Source organism: Perca flavescens, chromosome 3, assembly GCF_004354835.1.
Source record: "Perca flavescens isolate YP-PL-M2 chromosome 3, PFLA_1.0, whole genome shotgun sequence".
In the NCBI taxonomy this organism is placed as follows: domain Eukaryota; kingdom Metazoa; phylum Chordata; class Actinopteri; order Perciformes; family Percidae; genus Perca; species Perca flavescens.
In genome coordinates this window covers 24,949,355-24,967,407 of record NC_041333.1, presented here as the reverse complement: position 1 = coordinate 24,967,407, position 18,053 = coordinate 24,949,355, and the positions used below count along the sequence as shown (strand labels likewise).

At 40.0% G+C, this 18,053-nt stretch overlaps 1 protein-coding gene across 1 annotated transcript in view; it reads left to right on the top strand.

Annotated features, from left to right (window-relative positions):
- The window catches only part of kirrel3b (kirre like nephrin family adhesion molecule 3b), a 169,166-nt gene that overhangs the window by 132,450 nt on the left and 18,663 nt on the right, over positions 1-18,053 (top strand). Inside the window, exons 6-9 of the mRNA XM_028574626.1 lie at positions 6,371-6,476; positions 12,746-12,894; positions 13,065-13,192; positions 13,691-13,817. Of these exons, the coding sequence (XP_028430427.1) occupies positions 6,371-6,476; positions 12,746-12,894; positions 13,065-13,192; positions 13,691-13,817 (510 nt within the window). The remainder of the gene's footprint in view (positions 1-6,370; positions 6,477-12,745; positions 12,895-13,064; positions 13,193-13,690; positions 13,818-18,053) is intronic.

Below are 18,053 nucleotides of genomic sequence, written 5' to 3'. Positions count from 1 at the left end.
TTTTAGTTTTTTTCCTTTATTAGAGCAGCTGAAGAGAGACAGGAAATGGAAGAGAAAGAGGGGAGATGACATGCAGCCAAGAGTCTCGGGTCGGATTTGAACCCAGGCCGCTGTAAAGGACTATGCCTACATGGGGCGCAGGACCTACCGTGTAAGATACAGGTCACCCCTACATTTTTGTTTTTGATAGCGAATTAAAAAAGGGAAGTTATAGTTTTGAGGAGAAAAAATTAAATAAATGAAAAAATAAAACCTTTCTCATTATCTTGGACAGAGATTGTTGCCATAACTGTATGATTACTTTTGAAAATAGTCATAATTGATAATTGATGTTTAGTGCAAATAATAAAGTCCATTTCATGTCCCTTTGCCGTGCACTTGTGTTTTACAAGTGGTGCTGCAATGTGCACCAGCCATGTAAGAAAGATGGAGGGATTAATGGCAGTTTCTGGTGAACAGCTGCTATTAGTCTGAGTGGGACCCTGGTGAGGGCCGAATACAGTAAGTCACTAAGCCTAGAGTGCACACTACAACCACTTCTGTCCTTCCAAGATCTCATTGAGTTACATTATGATTTGCTGGCCTTAAAGTCCCTTTGATCTTTGGGTAGAGATTTTAGCCAATTTTTGGTCTGGGTTATGAAGTCAAAAGTGGAAAGTACACTTGAGTATTTATCTAAGTTTAATTTGCCTGCTAAAAAATATACTTAGAAATGATTTCAAAGCACACAGTCTTGTGAGAGCAACATTTGTGTTTATTGTGTGGACATACACGTCATATGAGCATCAGCTTCAAGCGCTTTATTTCCCTTTTCCTAATTACAAGTAGGAAGTTCACAGCTATTGAATACAGGGTTAATGCCTTGCAAATATTCCTCTGACATTCTGTGTGCTAGATCTGTATTGAAGATTGAGATTAAATTGATATTGACGCTCTGATCTAATTCTCAGTAAGACAGCAAATAAGTAAATGTCCCCAATTGGTTGCGTATTCCTTGTAACTGTGGATACTAAGTATTTACGCCTTCTGAATAAATGCTGGTATTTTCTATTGCATGTCTCTATGTGTGCAAGTCCTAATATTTAGAATTAATAGTCTCATCTATTTTCCTGTCCAGAGTTTTCTAATTGACCGTATCAGTGAGATAATATTAATGGCAACAAAAGTAATTAAAATCTTCTCAGTCTGTCTGCCGTTCTAAGCATTTCGTATTCTGTTCACCTCTAAGCCTAGGTGCCCTTTTTCTCTCTATGCTCAATCCTTATAGCAATCCAAATGAGAGTAATCTAAAAGCAACCCGTACATTGCCTTACAGCTTAAACCAGACAAAAATCCAATGCATTTCACAATGCTATTTTCTTTTATCATCCCTTTAATGCTCATGATGTACATCCACCTCAGCATTTTCCTTCCCACACAAGTTCATACTGAGTTATCTGACCAAGGGTTAGACAAATTAGCATCTAAATACAGTATGTACAGGTGATGTTCCCAAAATGAGAAGGATTTAGAGCATACTGAGGTGATTCAGAACCCTGGATAGACTGCTGACTTCAGTTGTCCATACCAGTCCATTAGCAGACTGTAATTATTTGATAGCAAAGAGGGGGCTACCCCCTGATGCTGTTTTCTCCAGCAACGTAGCTTAACTTGCATTATGCCCTTTGGACTTTAATCACTAAACTCTGCTAGCCCGCGGCATTAAATCCACTGCAGTGAAATATGATTCTGATGCCACAGTTTCATCCCACTCATCACACAACTTAAAATATTCCTCAAACATTTTCTAGTCCAGCTGCATATGTGCAGAGCATTGCCCCACATAGAAACACGCTTTCAAATATGTAGTGGGAAATTAATGCACTAGGGACGAGCGAAGCCAAGGTTCTCTGTGTGTTTGCATTGCAAACAAGCTGAGCCATGTGGGGGGAAAATGAATGCCATTTGTTGAGACTAATTAATAAAGAACATGCAGATGTGCAATTGAGGAGGATTTGTTTTTAGTAGCAGCTTCATGCTCTCCATGCTTAATCAAGCAGATAGTGGCAAATTAATCTAAAGGCAGATGACCGAAATGGAAAGAAAGAGAAAAGAGTGTAAGAGTAAGGGGGCAATATAAGGCTCCATGCATTAAAGCACATTACATTTTCTGTACATTCAGTGAAGCTTTAATTATGTTGCAATGCTGATATCACACTTCCAATACACTGAAGATCTATCTGACGCCCTAAACATAGCTTTGACTGCTATCTTTTGATTGGATCAGTAACAACACGTTGATGACAGATGTGCTACAAGGAATGCAGTGCTCCTCATTTAAGCTGCTGTATAACTGAAACAAAATTATTTGCTGTTCCATGGTTGAATATCTCATAATCAATATGCTGGATCTCAGGTTCTCAGTCAGTCTTTTCTCCCCTCAAGTATTCTACTCAGCCAACCATATGACAGTGTGCCCATGTTGCTAGGCTATAAGCCACAAGCGGATGGCCCACAAACAGCCTCCCCATCCTTCAGCAGCCGACATTCCTGCAGTTTGAGGCTGGTCCTACTGGAGAACAGCTGTCTAGAGTGACCCGGAGAGATTGAAAATTGAGCTTTAAGAAAAGGGAAAAAACGATTTATGTTGGCACTGTTTCCAGGAAACCTAGTATGCCAGTTTTCGTCCTATTCATCCACCCATCCTCTCTATCTCTTGCTACTACTCTCTTGACGAATCGGAGAATTTAACAATCTTGCATATTGATGTGCTGTTGCATGATGCCTCAAATGCATTCGCTCAGCAGCTCATGCATTTATACATCAAACAGGCAAATAGACTTCTTAATTAAGTAGATGTCTGTCATATCTGAAGGGTCAAAGGTTAGAGAAGAGACAGTCCCTAATTCACACCCAAAGCCTTTGCTGTCAGACGTTTGACAGCTGTTGCTCCCATGGCTGTCTTTGCTTGTGGTTCTTCAGGGAGATACAACTATCCAACAAATTGCTCATCTGACTTAGAAATAGAAGTAAAGTAATCATGACATTACCCCTTGCTGAGCAGGACTGAGGTCTTTTTTAGGGAGGGTCCGTTTTTACACATAGATCAATTGAAAAGAACATTAATTAGAAGCTGGATTGACAGTAATGAGAATTTGTGTCCTTAAAAGTGTCTTAGTAGAAAGACAAGAGAAAAAGGTTGGCATAATTAAAAAGTACAGTACAGGAACACCTTAAGTGAGAAAGGCTTGTGAATTAGCTGCTACACATATACTGTGTCTATTAGCAAAGACAACACCTCCAGATCCCCCTCGATCTCTTTTTATGTCTGCTTCTTTCTGTACTCTCCAGCTTTTTGCTGGATTTTATTACCTGCTCCACCACTTCCACATCTGTCATTTTGCCCCTGAGGTTCACTCTGCCCACATTTTTGTCCAGACAATTACCCGCTTGCAATGCTGAAAACAGCTACTGGGCAGCTAACACTGCTGCTCAAGGCATGGATAGGTTTTCGGTTTTATTATGACACCCACATGTCCTTTAATATGCACACACACACCCCTTCTTAAACATGTGACTACACATGCAAATACACAGACACACACAGATGGCTGCTCAGTACATGGAGAGACTTACTGGTTCACTGTGGCCGTCAGTCTTCTGGGATTCACAATGTTGTTGTTTTCTTTACTGGCCTGGGGAGAACTGGCACTGGTGGAGCTCATGGATTTGAAAGTGGTAGGATGGTTAGTGGTGGGGGGGGGGCAACTGTCTAGGAGGGAAATAAGTCTCCTGATGGGGAATTTTGTGTTCGTGAGTAGGGAGGAATACGGCACCTGGACCACCCCTCTCTCTGGGGCTTTGTGGCAGCTGAGCCAGCCCAGAGCATCTGCACAGCCACAGGGTAAAAAGCAGTTTTCCTACACTTCATGCCCACACACACACACACACACACACACACACACACACACACACACACACAGAATAACTCTCCATAACTTTACACAGTGTTGTTTAGCTTCATTACAGCAATGTTTGTGTGCTTCTTTAATTATGTGTGGATCTCTGTGCCCACCATTGCTCTTCATCTAAATCCAAACACAGTCCCTAGTTAGTACATTAGTATTACTGAACACAGAGCAGATAGACTTAGTACACCTTTGAAACAGATGGCTGCACCAGCATCAAAACCAGAATCAGCTAATTCGCTATGTGACTCATCTGCTGCCCATTATGCCTTACCAGTATGCCACTGGTAATACAAATGGCACACATCTCAGAAAACAGTTTTTTCAGGATTATTCTTGCTGATAGGGTAGTGTTAGATATGTATGGAAATACCTTATTCAGACTCAGCCTTACAGATTAGATTGTACATACGTTTTTCCAAGTATGTGTTGACATGAGACATGCATATTAGCCAATTGTGCGAAATGTAATGTAATGACAACTCAACATTAACCAAAACAACAGTATCTGTGTTATTACAACTTTATATTAAGCAAGACAATATAAACTTTCAATATCTTTGTTATGAAAACTTGACACTAACCTAGACAACATTTACCTGTCATAAATATGTCATACCAGGCCTAATTATCAAACTTTAAGAAAATATTCAGCTTTATGTGTTAACATTACATTAAACTGTCATTAAGTGGATGGTTTTAAAATTGGCTTCATAAGACCATTATAATTGTGTCGTGTGAATATATTTGCTTGAACTCAAGTAAAGTGAAACAATTTGGACTTCTCATGAAGATATAAAAGTTTGTTTGTCAAACGGTGTCATAAATCATTCCCTTGACCTCAAATAAAGTGGAACCATTCGGACTTGTCATTAAGATGTCATAAATGTTATAAGACCATTTTGACGATAGTAAATACTGTACCGAGGTCATTTACGATTTTTGGACGTATAAGGTTAGCTTAAGGCTACTTGTTGCTAAAGTAACCGCTAACTGTAGTTAGCTGTCGCTAGTTAGCTCGGTTAGCTGGACAGCTGTCCCATTAGCTGACTTAGCCCCGGGATGCCAGTTGCTAAACCCGGAAAGAAAACCACCTCGGTACTATATTCCCTGATGTCAAACGAGCCTCCTCCGTAAGTCTCAGAGTCTGTGTTTGGTTCTGTCCGGCTGTATTCACTGGGAGCTCCACTAAACGTTGCCGGCGAGCAAATTTGTGTTTCCTAGGATGGCGAAGGCATGGCCAGCCCAACTCTGCCTTGCCTCTGATTGGTTAACCCTGGTATTCTTACTCTAACCCTAACTAGAGTTGTTTCTTAACGGGAACACCTGATTCTCCATTAACATTAGAAATATACACTTAAACAACTAATGGTCATATATAGGTCAGTTTGATAATTTTTTTCCCTTGCCACATTTAAAGCTCTCAACTAAATGTGTACCAGTCTCTTTTTAGAAACCCTGACAAAAAAAGCTTCACCTCCTTAGAATTCATTCACTGAGTATGTGGGGTAAATAACTGTTTGTTTCACATGGGATGGGATTGATATGGAAATTAACACGTATCTTCAAAAAGAATCCCACCTTTGTCAATTAGTATGAATTAAGTTGTTTATGAAATTAGCATAATCTGTATGCTTGTTGTTATAAGAGCAGTTTTATTTGTATTGTATCACAGAGGTTGTTCATTATTTTAATTTCAGTGTTAAACTATGGATTATTTACTGTTGTCAAATTGCCATTTACTGAAACTAATTATCAAGTGTAGTTTGCCTTTGATTCGCTCCTTAGAGTGTTACTAATGAATGTATGAGAATAAAAATAGTATGTTCTCTTCCATACCTGTGAAATACAGTATGTCTGGGCCTAGACCTCCTGGGTGGGTGGCAGGAAGATAACAAATAGGCATCAAATTATTTAGGAGTAATTGCCTATTATTTGGGAGAAAATGCTGCCACAAACTGTGATAAGTTGTCACAACTGTTCCAAATGCTGCCACAGCATGTTGTAAAATAATACAAATGAAACAACTTTTTCCTTGTGGTTTTAAGTGGAGCATGTTTACCTACAGTGCTGTATGTGTGATACAGCTACATGAAAGGTTGCCAAATCAGTTTTGGGTCATATAAAAACACATTTGGAAAATCTGGGCCCGTCGTAATAAAACTCAGAATTAAATTTGCATGTCGGTGTCTTTGGCTGTTTTCTTTTGTGGTTTCTAAACTATTTATAAGGTGTCTATTTTGTCTTCTCTGCAGAAATTCTGCTATATTTTTTTTCTTTCTGAGCCTTATTTAGCCACAGAAAATGTCAACAACGTGGTGTTTGTCTCTGGCATGCAGTTTACTACACCTGGTTGTTTGAGGAGGCTGCCAGTTCTGTAATTGGTTGTCTTTGTGTCTCTATGTTTTGTGTTTTGTATTTAGATCTCCCACTAGTTAATCTCTCAGTGGAGCCTCAACCTGTTCTGGAGGGCAACCTTGTGAAATTCCACTGCTCTGCAAAGGCCAACCCTCCTGTCACACTCTACAGGTGAGATTATAAAAAGAAAAAGTGTTTCGAGTGTACATGCAAGTTATGATGGCACAAAAATGAACAATCCTATAATGTAAACTAAGAAGAGAAGGTGGTATAGTTAACTTTAAATGAGGTGTTCTCTAATCAGTGTTGCTGGTGGATAATACATTTTAACATAAAGTCAATTTCTACAATTTATTGTAAAAAAACAGTTGCCAGGCACCTTTTTGTGATGCAATGGCAGCGTTATATCTGCCAACAGTTTGGAATGAAGAGTAGAAAAACAATGCTACACTGTCAAGCTGATAAAATATAATGAAAATATACCTCAGAAAAATCATTTGGGAAACCTTTTCATGTTCTACTGGGTTGCAGCAAAGCAATACAGGGCTTTGTTGCATAGCTGCTTGCATTGTGGTCATATCATCTCCCTTGAACATTAAATGTCCATCAGTGCATCGGAGGAAAGCTGGAAACATAATGTGCATGACATCTGATGAAGCTGTCAACATTACAGCTTTTTCTGAGATTGGGTTGTGCTCCACAGTATACAGTCAGAAGACAGGTTTCCTCCCAGGGGTCTGCTAGTGTTTTTTTATGTGTGTGTTGTGGTTGAATATGGCTGACAGCACATACACTACGTTTGAATCTAAGCCCTTTTTTGTATTTGTTTTTTAATGACTCAAATGTCCCAAAAAGACTAAAGACTACAGATTAGAGAAATTATTTGTTTAGGAAAACGCTACCGAGATACGGTAGTTTTAGAACAAGAATGTGAAGCCTTTAGCACCTTTCATAGTACATCAACAGACGACTGTCCATTTCATGCTAACCCTACAGATCTGATACTGGATGGATGGTATGGAAAGGTATTCAACAACCCTATCACCAGACAGAATGTTAATATTGCATAAACAGTACAACTAGCCGCATTGGCTCAACATTGGCACTGTACAGACATTGTGTGCTGAAAACAGATCATCCAATATGTACACAAATCCTTGGAAATGGGCTTGTAAATTAAAATAATTGAAATATAAATTATTAAATAATGGTTAATTCAAAAACACAAAGCAGTCACATTTTGTAGTTTCCATTATGATCCAAAACATATATTGTTAGGCAAACAACCACACTGACTTGTAGATTGAACAACCTGGCACACATCAAATCAAGTTAGACTGGAAAAAAAGACTCTTACAAAATAAATAAATAGTTGGACAAAATAGCCTTCCTTGTGAAATGCTTACCAAAATCTCATCGTGCAGCAGTTTTGTTAACCTTAATGTACTACTATTCTACTACTATTGAGATGAAACAACAAAATGGACAATAATTATTCTCATAAAGTGTTGCATAGCCCTGTGGAAGCGTAATACTCAGGTGATTTGTCAAGAGATGTTTTTCTGTGTGGGAGGTTTTAAAAACCTGGTGAAGAATAAATGGAATGAAATCGATACCAAAGGGAATTGGCCAGCTCTGAATCTTGTAATGGTTCTGGGAAATGAAATGGATGTACAACACACTCACAGGTGGCAAAACAGATATGTTGCCTTTTTTGATGGATTCTGCCCTTTTGAAAAGGAAGAAGGGAGGGTAGTGATATTGTGGAAAACAAGGTTTGTATTTGATTATGTAGGTGCACAGCATAGACAGGACGTCTATTGCACCTGCAAAGGGATTTCACCTCCATTGTTATGAGACTAGATCAATGCTGGAATCAGACTTCTCCCCTGGGTCTCAAGAGCTAAAATGCAATGGTGGTTGGGATTACTTTTTCTTTTAGTTTGACAAACTACAGAGTGAAAAAAAGGTTGGAGGTTGAAGCTAAAGAGAACACAACTGCCACTTTCCCACTCTAATTTATTTCTTCCCGTCTTCTTTCTTTCTTTCTTTCTTTCTTTCTTTCTTTCTTTCTTTCTGACTCTCTGTCATTGACACAATCCACTGTAGGATTAAATAATATCACACCGTCTAATAACTTTTGATACTTCAAGGTTATACTCCCCATCAGTTCCACAGTCTCATAGTCTCCCATTTAGATTTATCTGCAATTTATACAAGAGCTTCAAGGCTCCCGTGCACCATTGGCATTTAGGGCATGGTAGACAGGGGATTTTTGGACCTCATAATGCTTGCCTTAGAGCTTTGTCTAGGGAGAGCCCCCCACAAATTTCCCCTCTATAGAGCAATATTGCAGAGGAGAGCAGGAAGCTGGTCAAGCAGCGTGAGGCCATTTTTCAGTGCTAATACACTCTGTCTACCCCAGATCAGATACGGCACAAGGACAGAGTAGTTCTTAGACAGATGGCCTCTTTTCCTTCCCCAAGAGAGCCATCCATTCCCAATGTGCACTGCGCCACTTTGCCATCCTCCAATTCAATGGACACTTGAGACACAGACCCGAGATAGTAGGGGCACTAGTCAAAGGCATGGTGCTTTCTGTTGCCTCCAACCCCTCGTGATTGCCACACTGGTTCAATAAATTTGACTTTAAACGTGAAAATGGAAATAAGATATATTTCTACAGATACCTGAACCTTTGCCAGAACACAGCTCAAGGGGAGAGTAAATAGGGAGGAATTCAAGGGATCTGAGAGGACATAGTGTGGAGGCGGGGGGTTGGAAGAGAAGATGAAAGTGGTGCTGAAAGTGTGAATGAAGTAAGAGTAATGGGTATGCATTTTAGTCGGCACTCAGGGAATCAACATTCTCTGAGAGGGTAAGACGAGTGGGTCGGAACATCTTCATTACTGTTTGTAATGGTAGAAGGGCTAACTGGCATACATCACAATCACCCTGTGATGAAGACACAGAGGGTTTTCTCAGATCCAAACAAGAACCCACCAGAGAGAAGAGAAAGAATAACAAACAAAGCAAATCAGGTCCCTCATCTGCACGTACACCATGCACAGAGCGACAGCAGAACCTCATCCTTTGCATGGCACTGCAGCAAACAACATTCCAATCCTCCCCACACTTATATTCTCAGTGTTGTTATTTGTTTGCTTATGATTGACACTACAATCACCATACCTTCCCTCTTTACAAACATGCCAATGTCTTTTTTTGGACAGACTACTATTCCCTTTTAATATTCTTATGCCTACATTAGCAGCAGTCAGGCATACTTAAAATGTGTGAAAGTGTCACTTTATAGTGTTCTTTTATTTTAAAGAACGTCATTGTGTGTAATTCACAGCACTATTGCATAATCGTAAACTAAAGTGTGTTAATGCAGCTGTAAACGTATAATTCAATGCGACCCTGACAAGCTGGAATTTACCTTGAAAAGTTGGGACTAAACATTAAACGTCTGTAATAACCCTGAAAAGTAACGATAAATGCTAGGCATATCCAAGAAGTCAGGAAAAAAAGTCCTCTGGTTAGTCTTGATTTTTTTGGGTTATCCATACTTTTTTCCAGGTTTAATGGTATAGTCTACATGGCACTTGTATTTGTTTTCAAATAGTAGTATGCATATCTGTACTTACCTCAGTTTCTTGGCAGAACATGAAATAGCTCTGTAATTTATGTCCATTTCAACATGACAGCATGTTATAACTAAACCTGCATATTTATTTTATATTCCTCCAATAATTCAATAGTCATCACTTTCAATTTGCATGTAAGGGAGAATAGAACAGCGCTGTGCTGTGCTTAACCATGCTGATAATAACTGTGGGTCTGATTTACTGTGTGTCTTGATGCTGATGGCACAGATACCTGCCTAATTTAATTGTTACTGTTTTATTGCCTTAATCACATTCAGAAAACACAAAACTCTCCCGCTCTTCTACGTCTCCTTCGTCCTCTGCTTCCATTAATGGCAGACCTGTTTATCTGTATAACAGTGTTGGCTTACAGACCCATGCACACAGGAAAATATACACCTTGTACATGTGCTTGCTCACATAGACACACACACACACACACACACACACACACACACACACACACACACACACACTTGAGCACACACTTTGAGCGTACAGGATTCACACCCTGCCTTGTCTGAATCAAATCCCTGAATAGGATACAGCAGTGTAAAGTGAGTCAGTTATAGAGTAAGCTTGCACTGGCCCTTCTAACCTCCCAAAGGGAATGCAGGTGTTTGTATTACCCTGGGCCAGCTATGTTTCGACATGAGTCTTGGACAAGGCCTAGCACACCAACAGAGCTCCCATGATTTGTCTGATGATTCTGTCTCTTCTCCCTCTAACACCAGCACAGGCTCCCAAAACTGGCAGCCGGTCATATGTCCTTACCCCATTACAACTCCTACAGTATGAGCTGGTGGAGTGTAGGCGGATATAGATGCATCGTTGCTGTCATCATCATAATGGTCATAATTATCACAACCATCACGGTTGTATGACAGAGCACGTTCTCCTGAATGTTCTGGAGCCTGTACATATCATATGATCTTTATCTGCAGATTGAGGTTTTATGAGCACTTTTTACTATTTGTGATGTGATCCAAAGCTCCAGAACAGCAAGGGACCTTGAGTTGAGATTGTTTTGTCAACTGCTGATTCCAAGAGCGAGAATTAACTTTGAAACTCAACATTTAAGCCAACGTGAACGAGGAGTCTTCACAGTGCTCCGAAGCACTTAACAAGTGAGATAACTCCATCTGCTAATGAAGACCATCTTATATGACAGAAAGCTCCAGAACAGCCACTAAATGGACCTTAAGGAGAGGTTATTTTTGTCAGCTGCTGTTTCCTTAAGCAAGACGGAAACTTTGGAACTCATCACCCGTGTAATTCCTATCATGATCATCTTCATCTTCGTTGTTGTCCTCATTACCGTCATTAACATCATCATTCTCATTGTCGTCCTCATCATCAATATCATTGGTGTCATCATCATCATCCTCATCATCGTTGTATGATTACCGCAACCGCCACCAGTGTTATTAATACCATCGTCATCATCTTTATCATCATCGTCATATAAACAGCAGCGGAAACATTCATGATGATATTCATATTTAGAGACAAACTGCTACGAACATCAACATTCATCATCATTAACATAATGCTTTTCACATTCTTTTAATCTTTCAATACGTAGCATACACAGGATTCCCTGTGTGATATATTGGGGATATGATATGGATACTTTGCAGATATAAAGTGTGTATACACGACTCTGTTCCAAGGCTACAGTATCTAGGGTATGCATCTGTTCATGCTCGCTGATACACACAGACACTATACGAGTAATACTAGCAGTTATATAAAAGGGCAGACAGGCCAAAAACACCTGCCTGCCCGATTTTCAACATTTTTGGAAACGCAGGTGTTGCGGAGCTCTCAGCTGTATCCTTGTCACACAAGAACACAACTCTGAAAGATCCACTACTGGAGAAAAAGTGCAAAACAATCCCATGAAGCCCAATTAGAATTCTGCTTCACTCCACTTACTGATTGAATGAGGTAATCTGTTTTCATTTAAGTGATAGCATGTCAGTGAAGCATGGGGCCAGGTTAGTCATGGAAAACAAATGAGTTCCCCATCCCGTAAAAACTGCTCTCAGTACTGGCAGGAATATAAAATGGAGACAGGCACCGGTTCCGTTGTCATTGTTTTCATTTGCCACATCAGCATGCAGACACATCTCTATTGTGGAGGAAGACAGCATTTAGATGCGCATTGCACTGTATGTCCCACAGCACCATCTAAATTTTCCAAAGAGACCCGAGACATACACAGATGCCTTCGCTTCACTTTTATAAATGGGCCTTGTCTGTTGTAGCAGCAGAGAGCCATCCACACCACGCAGAGCGAGACACCGCTGCCCGTGACTTCATATAAGTCTCACCTAAACATGTAGGGAGTGTTTGTGCCCCTGTCACAGAAGCTATCACTCACAAACATGAACAGATGTTCTTTATGTGATCCCGTGTCAATTTATTAACATCAGCTGTTGTGTGTAATACAGTACTTGTCAACCAGCGTCTTCATAGGTGGGGGCGCTACCCATTTGTCATTCTGTGATTTGTTTTTCTTAGCTGGCACTCTGTGCTGCTCTTTCTGCCTGGCGTAATGAGAAACGTGCTGTCTGCTCCGAGTCACAGAGGAGCTTGTCACAGCATGGAGGGCTGCCACAAAAATGTGCTGAAGCCAGCACAGAAAACCGTCCCCAGAATGATGATTTATTCACACAAAAGAATGCTATTGACATAGGGCGGTGTGAAAACCTGTCTTAATGCCTTTTCCCCTTTTCCTTCATTCTTTGCATTTCTTACCATCGCTCCTTTTCTGCCTCTCACCAGGTGGGCCAAAGGAGGAAGCATTATCAAGGAGGTTTCCGGCGACACATATGAGGTTATTGTGGACCACTCCTTCTTTACAGAACCCGTTTCCTGCGAGGTTACCAACCCTCTTGGCAGCACAAACATCAGCCGCAACGTTGACGTCTACTGTGAGTGGCTCCTTAAGCGATACTGCATTCAGAAATGCCAGCAACGTGATAATGCATGGTTATGGTTAAGGTCTTGTATATTTTGACACTGAGCTCTACATCCACCACATCTGCTTAATTATGGATGTATCGTACAGTAAATTGACAGTTAATGATGTTTATTTTAACAGTTGGTCCTCGCATGGCTGCGGAGCCTCAGTCCTTGCAGGTGGACCTTGGATCTGACGCTGTTTTCAACTGTGCCTGGACAGGAAATCCCTCTCTTACCATAGTGTGGATGAAGAGGGGATCTGGAGTGGTGAGTATATTGATTTGCACTGCTACCTAATGTTCCGCATCCAGTCACATAATATGGCTTACAATAGATTCAAAGCTGCTTTTCTCTGATAAAGCATGTGTTTGAGACTTTCTGTGATTCCAGCATCTCTGTGGCTTATATAAAGTACTTAATTAGTTGATGTCATAGTGCATCTGTTTTGAAATGTCCATTAGACATAAGATCTTGAGGCCATTGTAGTCCCAGCTTCTTGGTGACCTGTTCTCACATTATATCTGTGGATTTGATCCACAAATTCAGACTCATTCCACCTTCCCTTTAGTTAACATCAAAGGCCAAAGCCAACCCATTTACTCCACTGAGCTCAGACCCTGAATTGGATTTTAATTATTGAGAAGAGGTGCACTTTAAGGCATAAAATGGTGCATATCTTTCTTTCCCATAACACCGCCTTGTTGCAAATGTGAAAGTGCATTTGCTGTCACTGCATTTGATCATCTTTAACTTTCTTTGCCGCAGGTTCTTAGCAATGAGAACCTCCTGACACTGAAATCTGTGAGACAGGAGGATGCTGGGAAATATGTTTGCCGTGCTGTGGTCCCGCGTGTAGGAGCAGGAGAGAAGGAGGTTTCTCTCACTGTCAATGGTAAGCTGTATTATTGATGTCTTTCGCACAGACAGGCTCAGATGTGCACCCACAAAGTTGTCAAATGCATACACATAGAAGTGTGAATCTTGAGGTCTGGGGTCAACGGCGGCAAAAAGAAAGCAATTTGTCACAGGAGTCAGTCTTCTGCTTCCTCTGTGGTTTACAAAAGTCTTCCATCTACACAACTTCCAACAATATGCAGCTTTATTCCGCGTCTTTTTTTTCTGTGTGTGTAGCAGTTTCTTGGAGACACTATTCATTTTTACCAGGCAGACAGAGTAACAAAACACAAGCATCACACACAGCACAAGGATGCGGCAAATAGCGTGCCAATACAAATTAATTTCCCTGACAAAGGTAATGTGATAAAACAGAGCTGTTTCATCAACTGCCATCATTGTGAAGCCTTTAAGTAGAAAAAGCAATGAATATAGACTTAGTCTTTTCAAGATATAGTCACACATTTTATGAACAGTTGAAATGTACTTAAATGCTAATTATAGTCTGCATGAGTCACAGGGAAGCAGCCTCTTCTGAGGCGCTGACTGACTAATGAATACCAGCCTTAGTGGGAGACCTGGCAACTCTCAAACAAATGACTTCATTATCAGTGCTTGATATTCAGGGAGCATGCTTCAGTGTGGCAGAGGTTCTTAGTTGTGGGATTTACATGTCTCTTATTTTTTCCGTGTCCATCTGAAAGAAACCTGTGCCAAAAAGAAGAAAAAAAGAGAGGGTTTTAAGAAGCTGGTGAGATGATGTTGAGTTAATGCTGACAGTGTATCATTGTACATTTCGAAAGCTAACAAAAGAGTTTGCCTGTAAGCAACACTGGTGCTGATTTGGGGATGAGGATACATCAAGTAGCAAACAGTGTGTGTAAAGATTTTCTTTTCAAAAACCCAGACGTTAGCTTTGCATATCAGAGAGAATTGGATACCAGTATTCCCTCCAGCACAAGATCAGAACCATGACTTTCTATATACTGCAATGAGGCCGCTCCTTCTCAGCCCAGAATTCAGTTGAAATCAAGGCAGAAGAGGCGTTAGGAAAAATCATGACTAATTATATTGTCTCAACATTCTGTTGATAGCAACCTATACTGCCATCCTTTCTGCAGCCTTAATATCTAAACAGAATACATCCAACAAAACATCCAATGTGCCACTTTATTTTGATGCATCTCTTTTCTGCTCATGGAGAATGTGTTGTTTACAAAAACGACACCATGAGAGAAAGAAGACGGATTGTTTTAATAAAGATTATAACACAACACAACTCCTAGCATACTGGGAAACATACAACAGAAGCTGAAGTGGCATGTTTATTTAGTCTCTAGTCTCTAGACTTCATTTAAGCAAGTTTGGGATGTCTTATAGTCTTTTATTTGCTTATGTTCCTCCTCTCTCCATCTTACATCTCCCTGGATGAATTGGTATTTGACATTCAAAAGGGCCCTTCCTTTTTACCCTGCTGAATAATTGAAATTTGTCTGTTTTTTTCCACCCAAACCACATGAGGAATCTCGAGTAATTTCGTACCCGGTCCTTAAGGTGAATCAGATTGTCAAACTTGTGAAAGTGCAAACACTTCGGTTGTTGAAAGTGTGTGTGTGTGTGTGGGGGGGGAATTCTCTCCCGAGTACATTTATTGGTCTATGCCACTGTCTAAACTGCAGATGAATGTGAGCGCTCCTTACATCTCATCAGCCTATAAGCCCTTCATCACTGACAGTCAGCAGGACTCAATTGTTTCTGACTGTGAATAACAAACATAACAGATTAACAAGCTTTTGCTGAAGACAACCATGATACAGTAGATACCGGGCAATGCTGTGCATATTCAGAGCATTCACGGTGCGACAATGTCTGCTGCGCATTTAAATGTTTCTTTGCTATTTGTTTTCCCTGCAGTTATCCCCCGATTCCTTAATGCCTTAATCATTTAAATTACATGTGTATAATTTGTCATTCCCTCTGTCTTTCTCTTCTCTGCCGTTGTGTGTGACTAGCTCCCACTGTGGCATACCACATAGACATGAGGATTCCTGCTTTCCCTGGGGAAGAATGTAATTTAATTATAATCAAACAGCTAGCAGGGGAGGCAGTTTGTGTTTAAGTCGCTAATGGATACATATTGCTTACTCCAGTGAAATATTTTCAGAATGGAAAAGCTCCACAGATTTTTTCATGCGGTCAAGTGGCTACATGTATGAATGCGTCCATGCGTGTGATTATTTATATAGCGTACAACATATATGCATGGCTTCTACCACAGTCCTGGAGAAGTTAGAATTACAGAAGTTATCTAACATGGTTAAAAGGATTTAGCTTGTGTACACTAAAGGACCGTATATTCATGCAATACATATTAATTAATATATCCACAAGTGTGAGTCTATCTGTACAACAGTTTGTGATGGGCAAAGCAGTATGTATAATGACACACATACAGTACTTGGGCAGCCTAGGAAGAGAAAGCCCATTACCACAGTAAGGGAGAGGGAGGGCCGGAGAAATCCTCAATATCCCACAGAGAACCGAGTTGTTATAGATCTTTTTTCCCTGCTGTTTCTCTTTCTCAACGGCCTTTATGTGCCTGGTTAATTAGCATTTTCTTTTTAACTGGCAATGACAGAAAAGTGCAAATTAATGAAGGTGAAAACTGCATTTAAAATGCAGCACATTTTATCTGACCGGCTTCATTTAAGCATAGTAAGATATGATCTGCAAGACTTCCTGGAAGACTTTGAACTCACTTTTCCATTTGCATGTACCTGTCACTTGCACTGTCTCTACTCAGCTCAGACACTATTTTTTAGTGTGAAAATATCTTTAATGTATCCCTGTACTATGTTTAAAAAAAGCTAGATGTGTGGTTTTTCCTAACATGATGGCTCATACTGAAGTTTAAGCTTGTTCACAGTCACACAGGCTTATAAGGTTTCTGGAGCACAATAGCTTTGAGGTCAGTGGCTCCAAGGTGTCCTATGTCTGTCCAGGGAGGGCATAATGCTTGAGAAATCCTCCTTGGTACATCCAATGAAGTGGAAAGGAAGTATAGAAATAAGCAGCCAGCACATTAGAGGTCAGTTCCCACTGATAATAATCAATGGGTTTCAACCTGGATCTCCATCTGGTCAAATAATTAGGAACTCACAACACAGATATAATAATAAATTTAATTTGTATAGTGCAATACACACAAGGACTCAAAGTTGCTTGATATAATTGCAATACAGACTAATAAAAAAGAGAATATGCCTGTCAACTGATATAAAACCATAGGCCAAACATGTTTTTCACACATTAATATTAAGGATTTTTGTCAATGTGCTTTCTTCTGCACTTATTTTCCTTTATGATATTGTTGTGTCTTTGCATGCTCTTGTATTGACGTTGCATTGGCTAATCCCTTAAAGACTATTGTTTCTTTTTAGTTGTAAGCATAATGCAGGCATAATGGAATTATTTTTGAGGCAGATGCTTTCTGTTAATGTGACCATACCACAAAGACTAATGAAAATACTAATTTAAATCATGCTTTCAGCACCCTTCAAAAGTTGTACATTTGGATAAAGCACTAATTTTGGCTAGATAATAAAATGATTAATGTGTCTGGCCTGTGTCATCTGTACTGAGTTATTACTGCAAATGTATTTTTACAGTGTGAATCCAAGACAGTATGGCTCACACTGCATGCAGGAAAAGAGATGGGGAGAAAATACAGCCTGGTCCCTGTTGTAAAGATGCATTCAGCCAAAGCAAGGCAAATGTGGTGAGGCTGTCAGAGCATTCAGGGTAGGAATGTGATGGCTGCCTCAGCTGACCAATTAGGGATGAAGATTACATTATTTGTGATTGTGGCTCCACATCCACGCCAACTCGCTACTATCAATGTATATAGCATAGTTGAACAGCAGGAAGATTACCCTAATATAAGCAGTAATGGTTCTCCCCCAGTCTAACATTTAGATATATAGACAAGCAATGTAGATAACAAGCCACTTAATAACAAACTCACTCTCACTAACCAATGTGTGGACACATTACAGTGGGTGGAGTGTGTGAAATAACTAAAAGAGTATAGAGTTGAATATTCAAAATATCCATTGGTGCAATGCTCTTATGAAAATCATGGTTCCACTATTTGTGGATACATGTACATCTCTATAATATTGTTCAAATATTAAAAATAAGAGCTGACTGGTTGGCAGCTTCAATATAAAGACAG